This window comes from Echiichthys vipera (assembly GCF_963691815.1).
Source record: "Echiichthys vipera genome assembly, chromosome: 1".
In the NCBI taxonomy this organism is placed as follows: Eukaryota; Metazoa; Chordata; class Actinopteri; order Perciformes; family Trachinidae; genus Echiichthys; species Echiichthys vipera.
In genome coordinates this window covers 37805501-37820634 of record NC_139826.1, presented here as the reverse complement: position 1 = coordinate 37820634, position 15134 = coordinate 37805501, and the positions used below count along the sequence as shown (strand labels likewise).

The following is a 15134-nucleotide window of genomic DNA, read 5'->3' as shown; positions in this document are numbered from 1 at the left end:
ATGGTGGTAAGCTTGTTTCTGCATGGTTTATCGCGCAGGGCATTGTGGGAAATGTCAGCGAGTTAAAGGCCGAAGGGAACGCCAGAGACAGTATTGCCAGAAGGACTTTGGTGAGAACCTTGTATCTTTGTTCTTTTTATGTTGTGCTAACTTTAACATGGGAATAAAAATACCTCATTCACCCATCTCTGTATCTTGTTAGTGTTCCGGGCCCGAGTCCTCGGGAAGCTGTACAGAGGCGAGGAGACGCGCTACGACGTCCAGATCATCCACACTTACAGGAACGGCTTCCGCCTGGAGCACCGTGAATTCTTGTGGGCCCCTAATGTGTGCGATTGCCCACACCTGGAGCAGGGGAAACAGTATATACTGATGGTGCGTCGCCACATTAACTACGAGCACACGCTGAACCGCATCCTGCTGGAGGAGGACAGCTACGTGGTGCCGTACAGACCCAGAGAGGACGAACTGCTGCGACCGCTCGAAAGACTCTGCAGCAACAGAGGACCCAAACAGCCAGCGGAACTGACGGGATGAGTGTCGAGAGTGTGTGTGTGTGTGTGTGTGTGTATGCGTCAGAAAAATAAAGCTCATACTGAAGCTTTATTTACTTCCAATGTTGCATTTCTGGACCTTTCCGAGCATCAGACTCCATGCGATGGCCTGATGGATTCCAGAGTGGCGTCACTGGAGAAGAATGACAGTTGGATCGTCGACAGACAGTTTCAGCCTCATTTGAAACTCGCCACATTAAGAAAACCAAAAAGACTCCACGTTTTATTTAAAAGCCTGACCAGCTTACTGTACCATTTAGAGCACTTTAGGTGGATGCTTGTGCCCACCTTTAAACACAAACCAAAGAGAAGAACATTGACTGAAATATGGCCTTTTTGTTATCGCTGTTTCTCCACAGCTATCATTTAATTTTCTTTAATATTGTTGTCTTTGTGTGTTTGTGTGTGTGTGTGTGTGTGTGTGTAAACTTAAAGGAAAAATCCACCTTAAAACACAAACAGCTACTAACTTATGCTTATCTCTGATGATGTTGGTTTCCCCCTATTTGGTACCAGTACGTTTCTTTTTTAGTTTCCACTGCGGGTAGTACCTCAGTCTAGACGTATTCTCAGCCATTACCATAGCTTTGCCACGTGACACTGCCATGGCATCATCTTCAATGCGACACTCGCTGAGTCCTTTCATTGGCAACCAAACAGAGGAACATCTGCACTTGGTCAACTGTATGGCATAACGTACGGCTAGGGCTACACCATAGTTTTGTTTTATGCTTTAAAATGAGAGTGAATGCATAAATTAAAATGGTTGGTTGGCTGTTTAAAAGACTCCATCGTGTAGTATCGGCGCTGCTCGTTCGGAACCTCAATCGACATGGTACCAAAAAAAATATCCTGGTATTATCCATCATTTTTTTAAATGAAAAACCCAAAAAAGAGCAAGTTGATAACAGTCGGGTGGAGCCGTACCATGCAGTGGAAGAACATTTAGACTCAGACTATTTGGTATAACATATGACAGCGTCATTAACACAAGCTAGGTAGCTAGCCTCAACCCTCGTACAGAGTTGATAACACAGTTAAGAACAAGCTTTAACCACGTATGGTGCTGAAAACACAACACTCAAGAGCAACATCCAGAGTCCGGACGATCTGCTAGTAATGGTTTCCTGAACACAAGCGTTTTTCTGAAAAGTTCAGAGATTTCCAACTCAAAGCGCTTGGAACGGCCGCTCGTAAAAAAAGGCGGCCACATACGCTCTCTCCTCACTGGGAACAGTCAAAAAAAGATGCTGACTCTTAATAAAACAACACCATATGGACACAGGCCCTAGCTCTGCCATCGGCTGGCATTATCTTCATGTAATGCCGAAAAACACACCGAGCAGCAGCAAAGTTTCGTCGTGGTAGACATCAAAGTACAGACAAACCAAAAGTTGCAGATAGTTTAACTTTCAACAGCATGCACGGCCGGATAACACCCTCAGCCATCAGCTACAGAGTCCTGTGACTCCAGTAACGTGTTGACCTTGGCCTATGAAACACATGAACGTGGCATGAACATGAAAAGTGTAATAATTGCGCGTACGAGCGTCACTTCGCTGCTGATCAGTATGTTTTAGCACAGGGGTGTCAAACTCAAATTCACAGTGGGCCACTCTTAAAAACTGGGACAAAGTTGTAGCCAAACTCAATATTTACTGAAAAAAAAGAGGAGAAAAAAGACTGCAAATGTGCAGCTCCTTGTTCTTGTCGTGGTGTTTCTTCTGTTTGATTCTTTGGTTACAGCCACGGTGACAAACAGCTCTTTACCTTCACACACAGATCATCTGCAGAAAGATCCTGTCCTCCATCTTTCTTTGGGTCATTTTTGGGGAGGGGTGGATTCAGTGTGTCTGCAGAGACTGGCAGCATGGATGCTCATGTTTGCTAACAGAAAAGTAGACGTGTTTGTGCTTTATACTCACGGACCAGCTCTCACAGAACCTTGATATGATCTTGGGGGCCAAATATAATTACACCGCGGACCAGATTTGGCCCACAGGCCTGAGTTAGACACCCCTGTTTTAGCGTAACTGAAGCTAATTGCCGCTAACTTCCCTGTGCATGTTGCGACATACCGTCTGGATTCAGAGGTGGATTTTTCTTTTAGTTTAACTCGAGATATAGTAACAACATATTGCTTCACAATATATATTTATGCATAACAAAAATAAGCTTAAACCATAACACATTGACTTGTGTGTCACTTGTTTAATGTCTATAGTGTCTGCGTTGCTACTTTTGTGGTATCCATTGTTTTTTATAGCGTGTTGAATCAGGTCTGCTCTGTGATACTTTACATGAAAGAGATTATGAAATATACAGTATTTTATTGTGTGGCACTGATTAGCTGCAGATATACTAAAGTATAATTTGACTATAATTGTTTTGAGAAAACGTGCAGTCCGTTGTATAGTCAGTTAACTTCTGTGCCTTGTGTTGTAAATTTGATATATATAACATTTTCTCTCCAACCTCATCCTACATGTGCCAAAATGTCTTTATTCTTTTTGTCCAGAGAGCGTACGAATTATAAAGACTCGCTCTCCTTAATATAAACTTTACTATAGACGTTCACAGAAAGACAGCCGTTGTGACTGAATTTGGAATTAAAGCTGATTAAACATTTGAAAGTGATTTTTGTTATTTATCAGTTCAGTTTAAAAAGTGGTTAGCCACACAGAGGGTTTCAGGATCGAATCCCGGCTGGGGCCCTACTGTGTGGAGTTTGCATGTTGTCCCCGTGTCTGCGTGGGTTTTCTCCGGGTTCTCCGGTTTCCTCCCACAGTCCAAAGACGTGCAGGTGTTCGGTTCATTGATGACTCTAAATCACCCGTAGGTGTGAATGGTTGTCTCTCTGTTCGTCTCTATGTGTCCTGTGATAGACTGGCGTCCTGTCCAGGGTGGACCCCGCCTCACGCCCGATGTCAGCTGGGATCGGCTCCAGCCCCCGCGACCCCGACAGGGACAAGCGGTTGAAGATGAATGAATGAATGAATGAATGAATGAGAACAGCAGCGTTTGTAAGAAAACAATGTATTTACAAAAAAAAGCTTCACATCTACAACAAAGGAAACACTACATTAGACTACAAATAAAAGAACTGTCTATATATAACAGGGTGTCCCAAAAAAATGTATACATACTTTAGCAGATGATAACTCAATATATGTATATATGTATAGATATATATTATGGGAAAACCTAAAAGTCAAAGGCTACGCCATGAGACCTGCAACAGCCGCTGAATTGAAAGCAGCTATTCTGGACTTAGGGCGCACTCCCACTGTCCTTCCGCACCGCGACCCGGGCTTTAGGGTACTTGTCCCCCCTCCCTCTCCCCCCACGCCCCAGCCCTGTTTGTACTCACACTACCTGGGCCTCGGCCAATGCTTCTTGCTGTCCATACGTCATCACGCTGTAACACGTCACACGCATTGATCGCATGTGTGTGTGGCTTTGTTTACAAATCTTTCCATAGACCTCGGAGTTTTTGTGCGTCTTGTCGACTGTTTTTGAATCTTTTCATCGACCAAATCTGCAGTAAACACTCCACCTCCGCATCACACCAACGTGAACCTTTCACTGCCATTGTTGTTGTTGTTAAATGTCAGCGCATGGTCCGTCCTTCTATTTTCTATGTCCGAACAGGCGCACATAACGCTACCTCCGTAGGGCTCGTGCTCGTGCTCGTACACGTGCGCACGCTCGTGCTTGTACATGTGCAAACGGCTCTGCTAAAGCCCACCTCTTTCAAGTGGGCCGCTGTCCGCAGTTATGCGCGGAACGGGTGCACTCACACCGCTTCAAGGTACTAGGCTTTAGCTGAAAAAACGGTTTTGGCCCGGGACAGAAGGACAGTGTGAGTACGCCCTCAGTCCCAGAACAGGCGGTGACAAAACAGTAAAATCATGTTTTTAAATTCTGTTACATTTTGTAAATTAAATAAATTTGAATGAACACCTACTGATTTACTACTAAGTGTGTATACATTTTACATACTGTACATTACACTTTTTCTGGACACCCTGTATATACGTATACGCATATATTTAATGAGCCAGGTTGCTGCTCATTTACTGTGAGGAAGTCATTGCAGATACTCGGCTCAGCGTCTCTTCAGTGAAGAAACCACGTAACAACATCACGAGTCCTCCTTCCCAAACGACCACATAGGATGTTTGTTCCCATCGCTAATACGACCCACGGGAGCGTTCCCTAAAGTATCACCCCTGCTGGTGGCGGACGATGAACACGTTCTCATCCCTTAATGCTGTTAACGCGTGTTCAAGTTGTGAAACGGTTGCTGTTCGGCCACAAAACTACTCGGTTAGGTTTAGCAAAAGATTGTTGTGGTTTGGGTTAAAATCATAGATGTATGATAAGAACTGAATATGGTGCTGCTACTCAGCCTTGAAGCCATTTTTTTCCAGTGGCCACTCACGGTACTGCAATTAAAAATCCACCTGCAGCCTAAAAAGTATTTTCTCCATACTGCCCTCAAAGTTAAATAACTACGACATAATGTCAACAATAAAAAGATGGATTTAAAGTTTGTTTCCTGTCCCAACAATTGAACAGTTGGCACATCTATGATAGACTATGGTTGACTGGTTTTGCCCTGGTATGATTTGAATCCAAATCAGTCCTAATCTCCATACTTTCAGGCCCCAAACTGTGCAGAACTCATGTTATTAGAGTTTTTGTAGTTACTGCACTGAGACTGTAGGGTTTGTTTGCCACCACTGTAGAAGAGACGACTGTAAAACTGTTGACAGGACACTCCTCGAACTGCAAACATTTTTAATAAAAAATCTGTGATTTCATCCCAACGTAAAGACTATCCTGCTGTCAAGTCGTGAGGTAACGTCCTTTCAAAATATGATTTCCGGGTCCAAGCCAGTCCAAGCCTCATATTTCTACGCAGCAGTGCCGTGTTCTTGTTGTTTGAACATATGAGTTTTTAAAAAACAACGTAATTGTCATTTTAACTCTTTCTTGTGGATGAAAAAGACGTCGAACTGACGAAAGAGGTGATCGTAATCGTTCACAGGTTGGGCCGTTGATGTCTGTTTTGTGTTTGGACCCGGAAATCTTATTTTGAAAGGGTGTTACTTCAGACTGAACAGCTGGATGGGCCGAGCCACAACTCACAGGGGTGACCAGCGGGAGAAACCCTACTGCACAGACAGAGCAGGCTGCATGTCATAGAAGCAAACCCCTAAGTTCTTTGGCGTATGGGCCAAGCGAGCGATTCTCATCGGATCGAACAGACGCCATTTTGGGATCGGGTATCCAGTTCTTGCAATACATCCATGGTTAAAATAAAAATGTTTATGTAACTTACAAATGTAAGCATCTGACATAGTTACGTACATGACGTAGAATGCGACATAACTTACGAGTTAACTTGTACGTAAGTTAGAAAAGACTTCTGGTTTCACACGGGACACGAACAGCCGTCTCTTACGTGAAAGTCCTGTGTTTGCTTGACCTGCCCATCCACCCCAACGTCCTCGTGAACTTCTTTGTGCTTTATTCTCCGCACCTGACTTCCTCCTTTGCCCCCGTCATGATTACCACGGCCACTAGAGGCCGCTTCCACAACAAACCTCATATGGGTCGTATTAAGCTCCTTGCACAATCGTCCTATGGGGTCGTTTTTGGGGGACTGACAGTTTCCAGCATGAACATGAACATGAGAGGAATAAAGGGGCTATTTTAGTTCCACAGCACGGTTCACCTCAGCAGACACGACTACTTCATCTGAAGGCATGAGACAGAAAGCTTCTATCCCCTCTGGAAGTGAGTTTTAGTTTTTTCGTTTTTCTTTTTTTTGTGAGCACTCTCGGTTTCAAAACAGAGTAACATGCAAAACAAAATGTAAACAAGAATTAAGTGAGCGTTGTGCTATAAAGCAACATAATGCGAGCACACGCCATGTTCCCCGTAAGTCAATGCAAAAGATTTTTGCCTCAATTTAACAAATCTCTCTTTGAAAATCATCATACGTTTGTGTTTAGCTGCCTCTCAGTCGCTCCGTCAGACCGTCCTGTCTCTGAGCATTTATGGATCAATCTTGTGAAAAGATGGAAAATACCGAAAGAGAATCTGTTAACCCCATGACCCTGGACTCTTCAGGTTTCATTTCAGCTCATGAACAGATCTTTCTTTGGCTTTGGGCTGGAAATAAGGATGAGTGTAGGAGTCAGAGTTCATAAGTGAAGGAAAGGATGCACAATGTATTGTTTGTAACTGTTAGCACTATTAATGAATGAATGAATTAAAGTTATTGTTATTATTCTGTGGATCTACCTAGGGAGGCGCCCAGGGTTCATCCTTACTGATGCCCGAACCACCTCAACTGGATCCTTTCAACGCAAAGGAGCAGCGGCTCTACACCGAGTTCCTCACGGATGCTGAACTTCTCCCCCTCTCTCTAAGGGAGACTCCAGCCCCCCTCCTGAGGAAACACATTTCGGCCGCTTGTACCCACGACCTGGTTCTTTGGGTCCTGACCCAGCTTTCATGACCACAGGTGAGGGTAGGAACCAGGACTGACCGGTAGATCCAGAGCTTTGCCTTCCTCAGCTCTCTTTTCGTCACAACGGTGCGGTAGAGCGACTGCAACACTGCCCCCGCTGCTCCGATTCTCCGGCCAAACTCACGCTCCATCGTCCCCTCACTGGTGAACATGATCCTCTCCATCCTGTGGGCCCACCACTCGTAGGAGGAACTGCCAACTGCACGGGTGGCAGTGAAGGTGAGGGGCCTCGACGGACCAGACACGGGCAGCATACCTACTGTTCTATTCACTATTATTCCAGCAGCTCATTTCAAGTTGGATTTGCAGAAGTTGTTCCTAAATTCTAGGTAGAAAAGGTTCTCAGTTGATGCTTGAAAGATTATATCTCGATGCAGAAAAATCCATCTTATATTAAAAACCCAGTTCTTGACAACCGTTCCTCTGGCTGACTGACTTCAGACTTTTCTAGTGTGTTGCTGAAGAGTTTTACGGGACATTTTTATTAGTTGTTATTTTTGCGTTCCCACCACGATCTAAAGACCTGTGAAGATGAGGCACATTAGTCTGCTGACGTATGGAAAAGTAACATGATGAGACATCGGCTGCAGCGCCACACACACTCGATGTCTCACTCTCTTTCTGGGCCTCTTTTTCTGCAAGCCCCACCCCTGGACGTTCAGAAAGTACTAACCTTAGATCAGGGAGGTTTTTTTGGGGGAAATAATTTGTCTCCTGGAACGTAATCTAGACCCTGCGTTTAAAACAGGTTCCTCAGAAGGTTCCTACTTCCTGTTTGGTGTGTAGCTCAGGTCCCAAGGATGCACGTCGTCGAGGGTGAAGTTGTTTGGATGAGCGGTTCTTAGGCATGTTTTCAATGAGCCCTGCACTAGTTTTTTAAATCACAGTTGTGTCAGTAACTCTTGCATAATGCTTGAACTTACCGCACACCAGCCTAAGCGGATAGCGCAGTTCTGTTTACAACTTTGAGAAAGATTTGTTCATGATCCAAACCATCGACTGCCTGTCTAAGGTCAGAGGACTAACAGAGCTTTCTTTAGTTTATCAGAAGTATCAGAAAGAAAAGAACATAACTGGGGTTTGAGCCTCTGGAGCAATGTTATAGTAATCGTCTAGAACCTTCCTCTGTTCTAATATTAAAACTCTATATATAACCAACAATTGAATATAATACTAAAATGAAAGTTCATAAATGTGTCCCTCTTCACACCGAGTGTTACAGAGTGAAAGTCTGATCCCTTTGGCAATTCTGTGAGCGTGTTTCCGAACCACAGTCAAGTCCTCGCTGGTGGTTTAATTTCATAGCGTGACATCAGGGCGCCATCCAGTTCTTCTTATATCAACAGGGCACGGAGCCCTCTGATTGGTCCTCCTCACAGCGCTGTGAGTCCTTGACCTCCCCTGACCCCTGTGACCACCATTCCTGAAAATCCCCTCCTGCAGGAAACCGCGAGGAGGCTCCAGACCTCCTCCGCATGGCGGCCTGTCCGCACCCCCTCCTGCCTGGTCCCCCCCCTTACAGAGTGTGTCAGATGATGACAGAGACGTGGCGGGAGGATCCCGAACGCCGTTTGATGCGCGAGCGGCGAGGTCTGGATTCAGACTGACAGCTGCACAGGGGGCCCAGCAGCAGCCAGAGGTAGAGGATCACACAGGCCCAGCAGGACGACATCTTTACCCAGAAGGTAGACCAGCTGCCGTGGGTGAAGGTGGTCTCCAACACTGCTGACTCGTAGCTGGAGGGGGACAACACAGTTTAACGGCGTGCTACTTCAAGTGCTTAGGAACCGCTCAGAAGTGAATAGCATGAGGAGAGGACCTCGTGTGTGATAAACTGACCTGAACCAGTTGGTGAGGGTCATCATGACATAGAGCGAGGCCAAGAAGAAGACGAAATGGAAGAAGAAGTAGCTGTAGGCCACTCTCTGCGTCTCGTTGTGAATAACCTTCTGACAGCCTTTGTTCTCGTCGTCAATCACAAACTCCTCCTCGGCTGAAAGCAGACACATGAATGAGCGTCTCATCGAAGTTCAGGACTGCAGTCAACTTCAAACACCTCTGGATTTATAGCAGCTCAGTCGGTCAGCTGATACATACCAAATATGGACCGAACCAAACTTTTAGGAACATCCATGGTTTTATATTCTGTATAAAGATGTCAGTTTTACATAGTTTCTGAATGAACTTAACACACACGTTGAGGGTCCTTCGCTCTTTAAAACCCTCTAATGGCCACTGGACGCTGAATGTTTTTTCCCCAAAGGAATGTGATGACCACAGCAACTAATGTTCGATTTCTGTCATGTGTCTTGGTTAGACACACAGAAAAAGCTCTTGTAAACAAACAAAATTTGACTTTATTTTCAGCGTTTCCTACTAAAAACACTTCTGGTTTCACACGGGACACGAACAGCAGTCTCTTAAGTGAACGTCCTGTGTTTGTTTGACCCGTCCATCCACCCCTACGTCCTCGTGAACTTCGTTGCTTTGTTGCTTTATTCTACGTCACCTGACTTCCTACTTTGCTCCTGTCATGATTACTACGGCCACTAGAGGTCGCTGCCACAACTAACCTCATATGGGTCGTATTAAGCTAATTGTACCATCGATCTATGGGGTCGTTTTTCAGATTGTGTATATTTGTGAGGCCTGACAAACATGTTGAATGCATTTCATCCCTCATGAAACAAAACCCTCATAACTGTGCATTGTTTACATGCACTTTTACTGGCTAGTGGTCTTCTTCCCACTTATACAATATTCAACACAGTAAGACCCTTTCTGAAAGTCCATCACAGTCAGTAGCATAGTACTGTATGTGAGCAGAGTGGGAGGATCTTGGATGGATATACAGCGTTTGACGAATGCCCAAACCTGTCTCTGTGTTACTGCGTAGGTATTCTCGACAACAGATTCGTAGGATATCTTCATAAATGTTACGCATGAAAATGTGTATGATAGTTTACAAAACGGCGACTGGAAGTGGACTTCGATGGTTGTGGTGGGTTAGGTTTAGACACCAAAACTACCATTATGTGACCAGTTAAGGCAACAAAACGACTGGTCAGGATTATAAAAAGGTCACGGAGTACTTCTGGGACACGCCTGCCTGGACACAAACTCCAGTCCCCCAGGTGAAAGTCTGTGTATTGCCACCCCAACTTTCCTCCCTAAGCAGAGATCAGCGGTCTTATGCTGCATCCACTGCTTTTTAATACCTGGAATAAACACATATGACTGTGCATTATTTGTTGTAGTCATATGTACGGACTGGGGATGAGAGCAGCCTGTGCAGCGCCGTACATGCAGATGAACGGTGCCCGCCCTGCCTCAGTGCTGCCAGTGCCAGTCTGACTTTTTGGCAGTGGGTGAGCCGGGAGCTCCAGGGAGGCTTGGCGCCGTTCAGCTGATAAATACAACGCAGCTTTTTCTGTTTTTGGAGCAAGCAGTGAGTATGTGAGGGAAATCTGAGTTGTGTGCTGAGTGATATCGAGCGCAGCGGCCTGGAGTGCTCACACGCTCTGCTCAGTTCTTGTTCAATGATAAAAACCTTCTGATTTCCTTTTTCCTCTTGATGTTTATCCTGCTCGTTTGTTTGACGGGTCAGCTCCAACGACAGTAAGTTAACATGAAGCTGGAAACGACACCAGTGACAGCTTCAGTCGTCTGGACACTAAGCTTCATGCTCAATGCAGAACTTTGCTGCTCCTGGACCTCCTGCTTGTCTTGCTTCTATCTTAATATATTAGAGAATGAGCTGCTTTATTGCTGCAACAACACTAAACGCCTTCCAGACGACAGTTGTGTAACGTTAACCGCATCGGTACGAACCTTCCTCTTCCTCGGGGCAGCAGAACCAGCAGGTGGCTTTCTGGAACTCGTAGCGGTAAACTTTGATCATCCAAAACGGGCCGAACACCTCTGCCAGGTAGGAAGCTTCATTACTGCGGAGAAATTAGATTTAAACACACGCGTGACTCCTCCTTTCAGAGACGTAAGAGAAAAGGTCGTTTTGTGACCGCACCAGAATTGTATCAGTGTACCTTTTACACACACGATGCACTGGAGGATAGAGAGAGAACTCACCATGCAAACAGGACGCAGCAGTACATGATGGCCGCTCCAATTATGGCCACGGCGTTGCCTTCATTCTGGATACCATCGTGTCCCACGGTGGGGTAGCAGACGGTCATGTTCATGCCCTGGTACACCACTGACACAGAGAACAACACAGCACGTTAACCGTCACCACGGTGTCATTCAGGGGAAATGTTTTGGTTACGTTTTGGTTCATCGATGACATTAAGTGTTGCGGTCCAAAGATTAATATTCACATTGTTAGATAAACAGTCCATCTAGCTTCTAAAAAATTGATATAAAAAAATATCCTGTTGATGTACAATCGTGGACACTTTTTGCATCAGATTACAAACATTACTTTTAGATGTAAATGTACTTTTCTGTGCAAAAACAACAACATTACTATTTATTTGAGAGTCCATAGTAAAGACAGGAAACATGAGAAGAGAGCGACACACACACACACACACACACACACACACACACACACACACAAACACACAGGTGTTTAGTTATTTTTGCCGATTAGAGACTGATTGTCAAAGACCCCAGTCTTTTCCAGGGTTTACATCTTAATGGCACACACGCACGCACACACACACACACACACACACACACAAAGGTGTTCAGTTCAGTCTGGCTGAGTAGATCTCTGCTTTGGTTGAAGGTGGGCAGAGCTTTTATGGGAATTTATGAGGTCATAAATGTCCATCTACCAGAGAAGGGGACTCGAGTTTGAGAGTCGGACTTGAGTCGGACTTAAGTCGCACACAAATCTGACTTGAGACTTGACTTGAACTTGAGATTTGACATGCGTGGACAATCTTTTTATCTATGAACGATTGGAGCATTCACATCAGGAGCAGAAAGTCCTTCTCTGCCACAGTCAGGCCCGCGGTGTAATTATATTTGGCCCGCAAGATCATATCAAGGTTCTTTGAGAGCTGGCCCGTGAGTATAAAGCACATACACGTCTACTTTTCTGTTAGCAAACATGAGCATCCATGCTACCAGTCTCTGCAGACAAACTTAATCCACCCCTCCCCAAAAACGACCAAAAGAAAGATGGAGAACAGGAGCTTTCAGCAGTGGTGGGAGGCAGATGATCTGTGTGTGAAGGTAAAGAGCTGTTTGTCTCGTCTGCAGAGCCAAGGGAAACATGCACATTTGCAGTCTTTTTCTTTCTTTTAGTAAAGAAAGATGAAAACACCACAAATAAGTGACGAAACGACTAAAAACAGATGCAAAACACCACAAATAAGCGATGAAACGACTAAAAACTGACGCAAAACACCACAAAAACGACCAAAAGAAAGATGTAGAACAGGATCTTTCAGCAGCGGTGGGAGGCAGATGATCTGTGTCTGAAGGTAAAGAGCTGTTTGTCACCGTGGCTGTAACCAAAGAATCACACAGAAGAAACACCACGACAAGAACAAGGACCTGCACTGGAAAGGTTCAATGTTACACATCAGGAGAGAGGGGGAAACATGCACATTTGCAGTCTGTAGATATTGAGTTTGGCCCTTAAACCTTTTCCCGGTTTTTAAATTTGGCCCAATGTGAGTTGGAGTTTGACACCCCTGCTCTAAATCCTCCATAAAGACCGGGTTGCTGCTTGTTTACATCGTTAGCCTTTCCCCGGGCGTTAGCCTCGTATGCTAAATACTTCCAAACGGCACTTTTGCTTTGTTCGATTTCTACTCAAACTTTGTCCCAGTTTTTAAATTTGGCCCACTGTGAATTGGACTTTGATACCGCTGGTTTAATGAAAGGTAACGCTGTACATGAATGTGACTTTTTTAATATTTTAAAGTTCTGCTTTTTGATTAAAATTGAAACCTGTTGAAACTACAAAATGTATTCTGTATTCGTCACACTGACTTTAAACACAATCCTCAAAAGATACCGGTATAAATTGTGTTAAATGAGTGGTATTCACTTTATATCTGTGTTATTATGTAACAGCAGTGAAGAGACGACAGTAAAAAGGGAGAGAGAGATGCAGCGAGGGTCCCCAGCTGGAGTTTACGGTCAGTATCTTAACCCCTGACCCCGGGCCCCCCGGTATGTAATGTATATTATGCAATGATCTGAAGGACGACGTTGATCCTGTTCCATTCTGTTTTTCGATGATATCGACAATAATGTGTTTTGTTTTGTGCCTGCAGCACGGAGACAAGGTGCCACGTGCAGGTCAAGTGTCACTTTCCCCCTTTTCTCTCTTTCCTTTCCTCCTTCGTTTCATTGCGTGTGAAATTCCTTTCTTTCTTGTAAAAAAAAAAGAAAAGAGGTCTCAGCTGCACTTTCCCTTCTGGGACCCTCTGGACCCTCTGTGGAGGGGAACACAGAGTCCTCACAAATATGTACTGTACGCACTGCTCACACATGTGCATGCATGTGCACGACCCAAATTCCCAAGCACACACGCACACACACACACACACACACACTCACACACACACACACACACACACACACACACACACACACACTCAGAAATCCAGCTTGACGTTTCAGCTGGCTGTGGATTCCTGAGAGTTTTCTATTTGTGTGTTGAGTGTGTGTGTGGGGGGGGGGGACCTGGACTCAGTGAAAACACTGGCTAATTACAGGTCTCAGACTGTATTATAGGGACACACACGCACACACACACACACACACACACTCACACACACTCAGGTCAAGAGTTGTCAAGGGAGAGAGAACAGTGCACTTTGATTTGTCTTTTCAATTGCACTCCAGACTAATATGAGGATTACTGTGTGTGTGTGTGTGTGTGTGTGTGTGTGTGTGTGTGTGTGTGTGTGTGTGTGTGTGTGTGTGTGTGTGTGTGTGTGTGTGTGTGTGTGTGTGTGTGTGTGTGTGTGTGTGTGTGTGTGTGTGTGTGTGTGTGTGTGTGTGTGTGTGTGTGTGTGTGTGTGTGTGTGTGTGTGTTTGCTTGCCATGGTGAGGTCATAGAGCAGAATAAGCCTTCCGGGGACAACTTGGCAAACAAGGAGCTAAGAGGACAGTAACGAGGATGGATCTCTTTGTCTAACACACACACACACACATATCCCTCTTGGAGATGTTAGCATAACAGGTGACGAACCCCTGAATTAAAGCAGTTGAAAAAAGAAACTCAGCAACAGGAGGTAGGAATTAAACATTAGAGTAATGTGTGTGTGTGTGTGTGTGTGTGTGTGTGTGTGTGTCTTTGTGTGCGGTGGTGAAAAGGTGTTTTTAAGACTCAGAGTGCATATTTTCCCAACAAGTTGCTACAATGTCCTGCGCTGCCGCGGGACTCTAACACACACCTACTGTACACACTCACACACACACACACACACACACACACACACACACACACACACACACACACACACAGTACAGTTAGATGCTGTTGCAGTTGGATCACATCAACCATGAAGCCATATCAGGCTAGCGGCGAAAAGTAGGGGAACCGTGGCCCCTTCCCTACTTCCTGCCCCCTTCTCACCTCAGACCACCCACATTTAAACTTCATTTTGATCTCAACTACACACCTGTAAAGTTTTCTTGTGCGGTTATCTGGTCATCACTACACCTGTAGTGTTTCCTAACTACATCTTGCATAGTTGTGACGTTACAAAGGTGACAAAATCAAAATCTGTCCACAGACAGAGACATTTAGGGCGCGTCCACACGATCGAAAACAACCTTTTCTTCCTCCGTTCTTAAACTTTTTCAGGTAAACTGACTCCAAACGCTGTAATACACATGCCAGGCCTGGAGGTGGCGCTGTAACTGCCACAGAAATACACCAACAAGGAAGAAGAAGAGATGGGGAGACGCTGTGGAGAATCCAAACACCGGAGAGTTTCTCTCCAAATCCTCCTCCATCCTAGAGACAAACGTGTCCCTGGTTCTGGTCTTAGTGGAGACTTTGGAGCTGTTCTGGACTCTGATGCAACGATCACTCTGCAGTTAGTGTC

General features: G+C 45.1%; 2 protein-coding genes across 2 annotated transcripts in view; one reads left to right on the top strand and one right to left on the bottom strand.

Annotated features, from left to right (window-relative positions):
- The window catches only part of adamtsl5 (ADAMTS like 5), a 45728-nt gene extending 42592 nt beyond the window's left edge, over positions 1 to 3136 (top strand). Inside the window, exons 12-13 of the mRNA XM_083914474.1 lie at positions 39 to 110; positions 203 to 3136. Of these exons, the coding sequence (XP_083770600.1) occupies positions 39 to 110; positions 203 to 537 (407 nt within the window). The 3' untranslated portion in view covers positions 538 to 3136. The remainder of the gene's footprint in view (positions 1 to 38; positions 111 to 202) is intronic.
- Positions 3137 to 8626: 5490 nt separating this feature from the next.
- Positions 8627 to 15134, bottom strand: part of serinc4 (serine incorporator 4) — a gene marked incomplete at both ends in the record, with an annotated part of 29970 nt that continues 23462 nt past the window's right edge. The window contains 4 exons of the mRNA XM_083920697.1: positions 8627 to 8834; positions 8938 to 9091; positions 10930 to 11042; positions 11185 to 11311. Of these exons, the coding sequence (XP_083776823.1) occupies positions 8627 to 8834; positions 8938 to 9091; positions 10930 to 11042; positions 11185 to 11311 (602 nt within the window). The remainder of the gene's footprint in view (positions 8835 to 8937; positions 9092 to 10929; positions 11043 to 11184; positions 11312 to 15134) is intronic.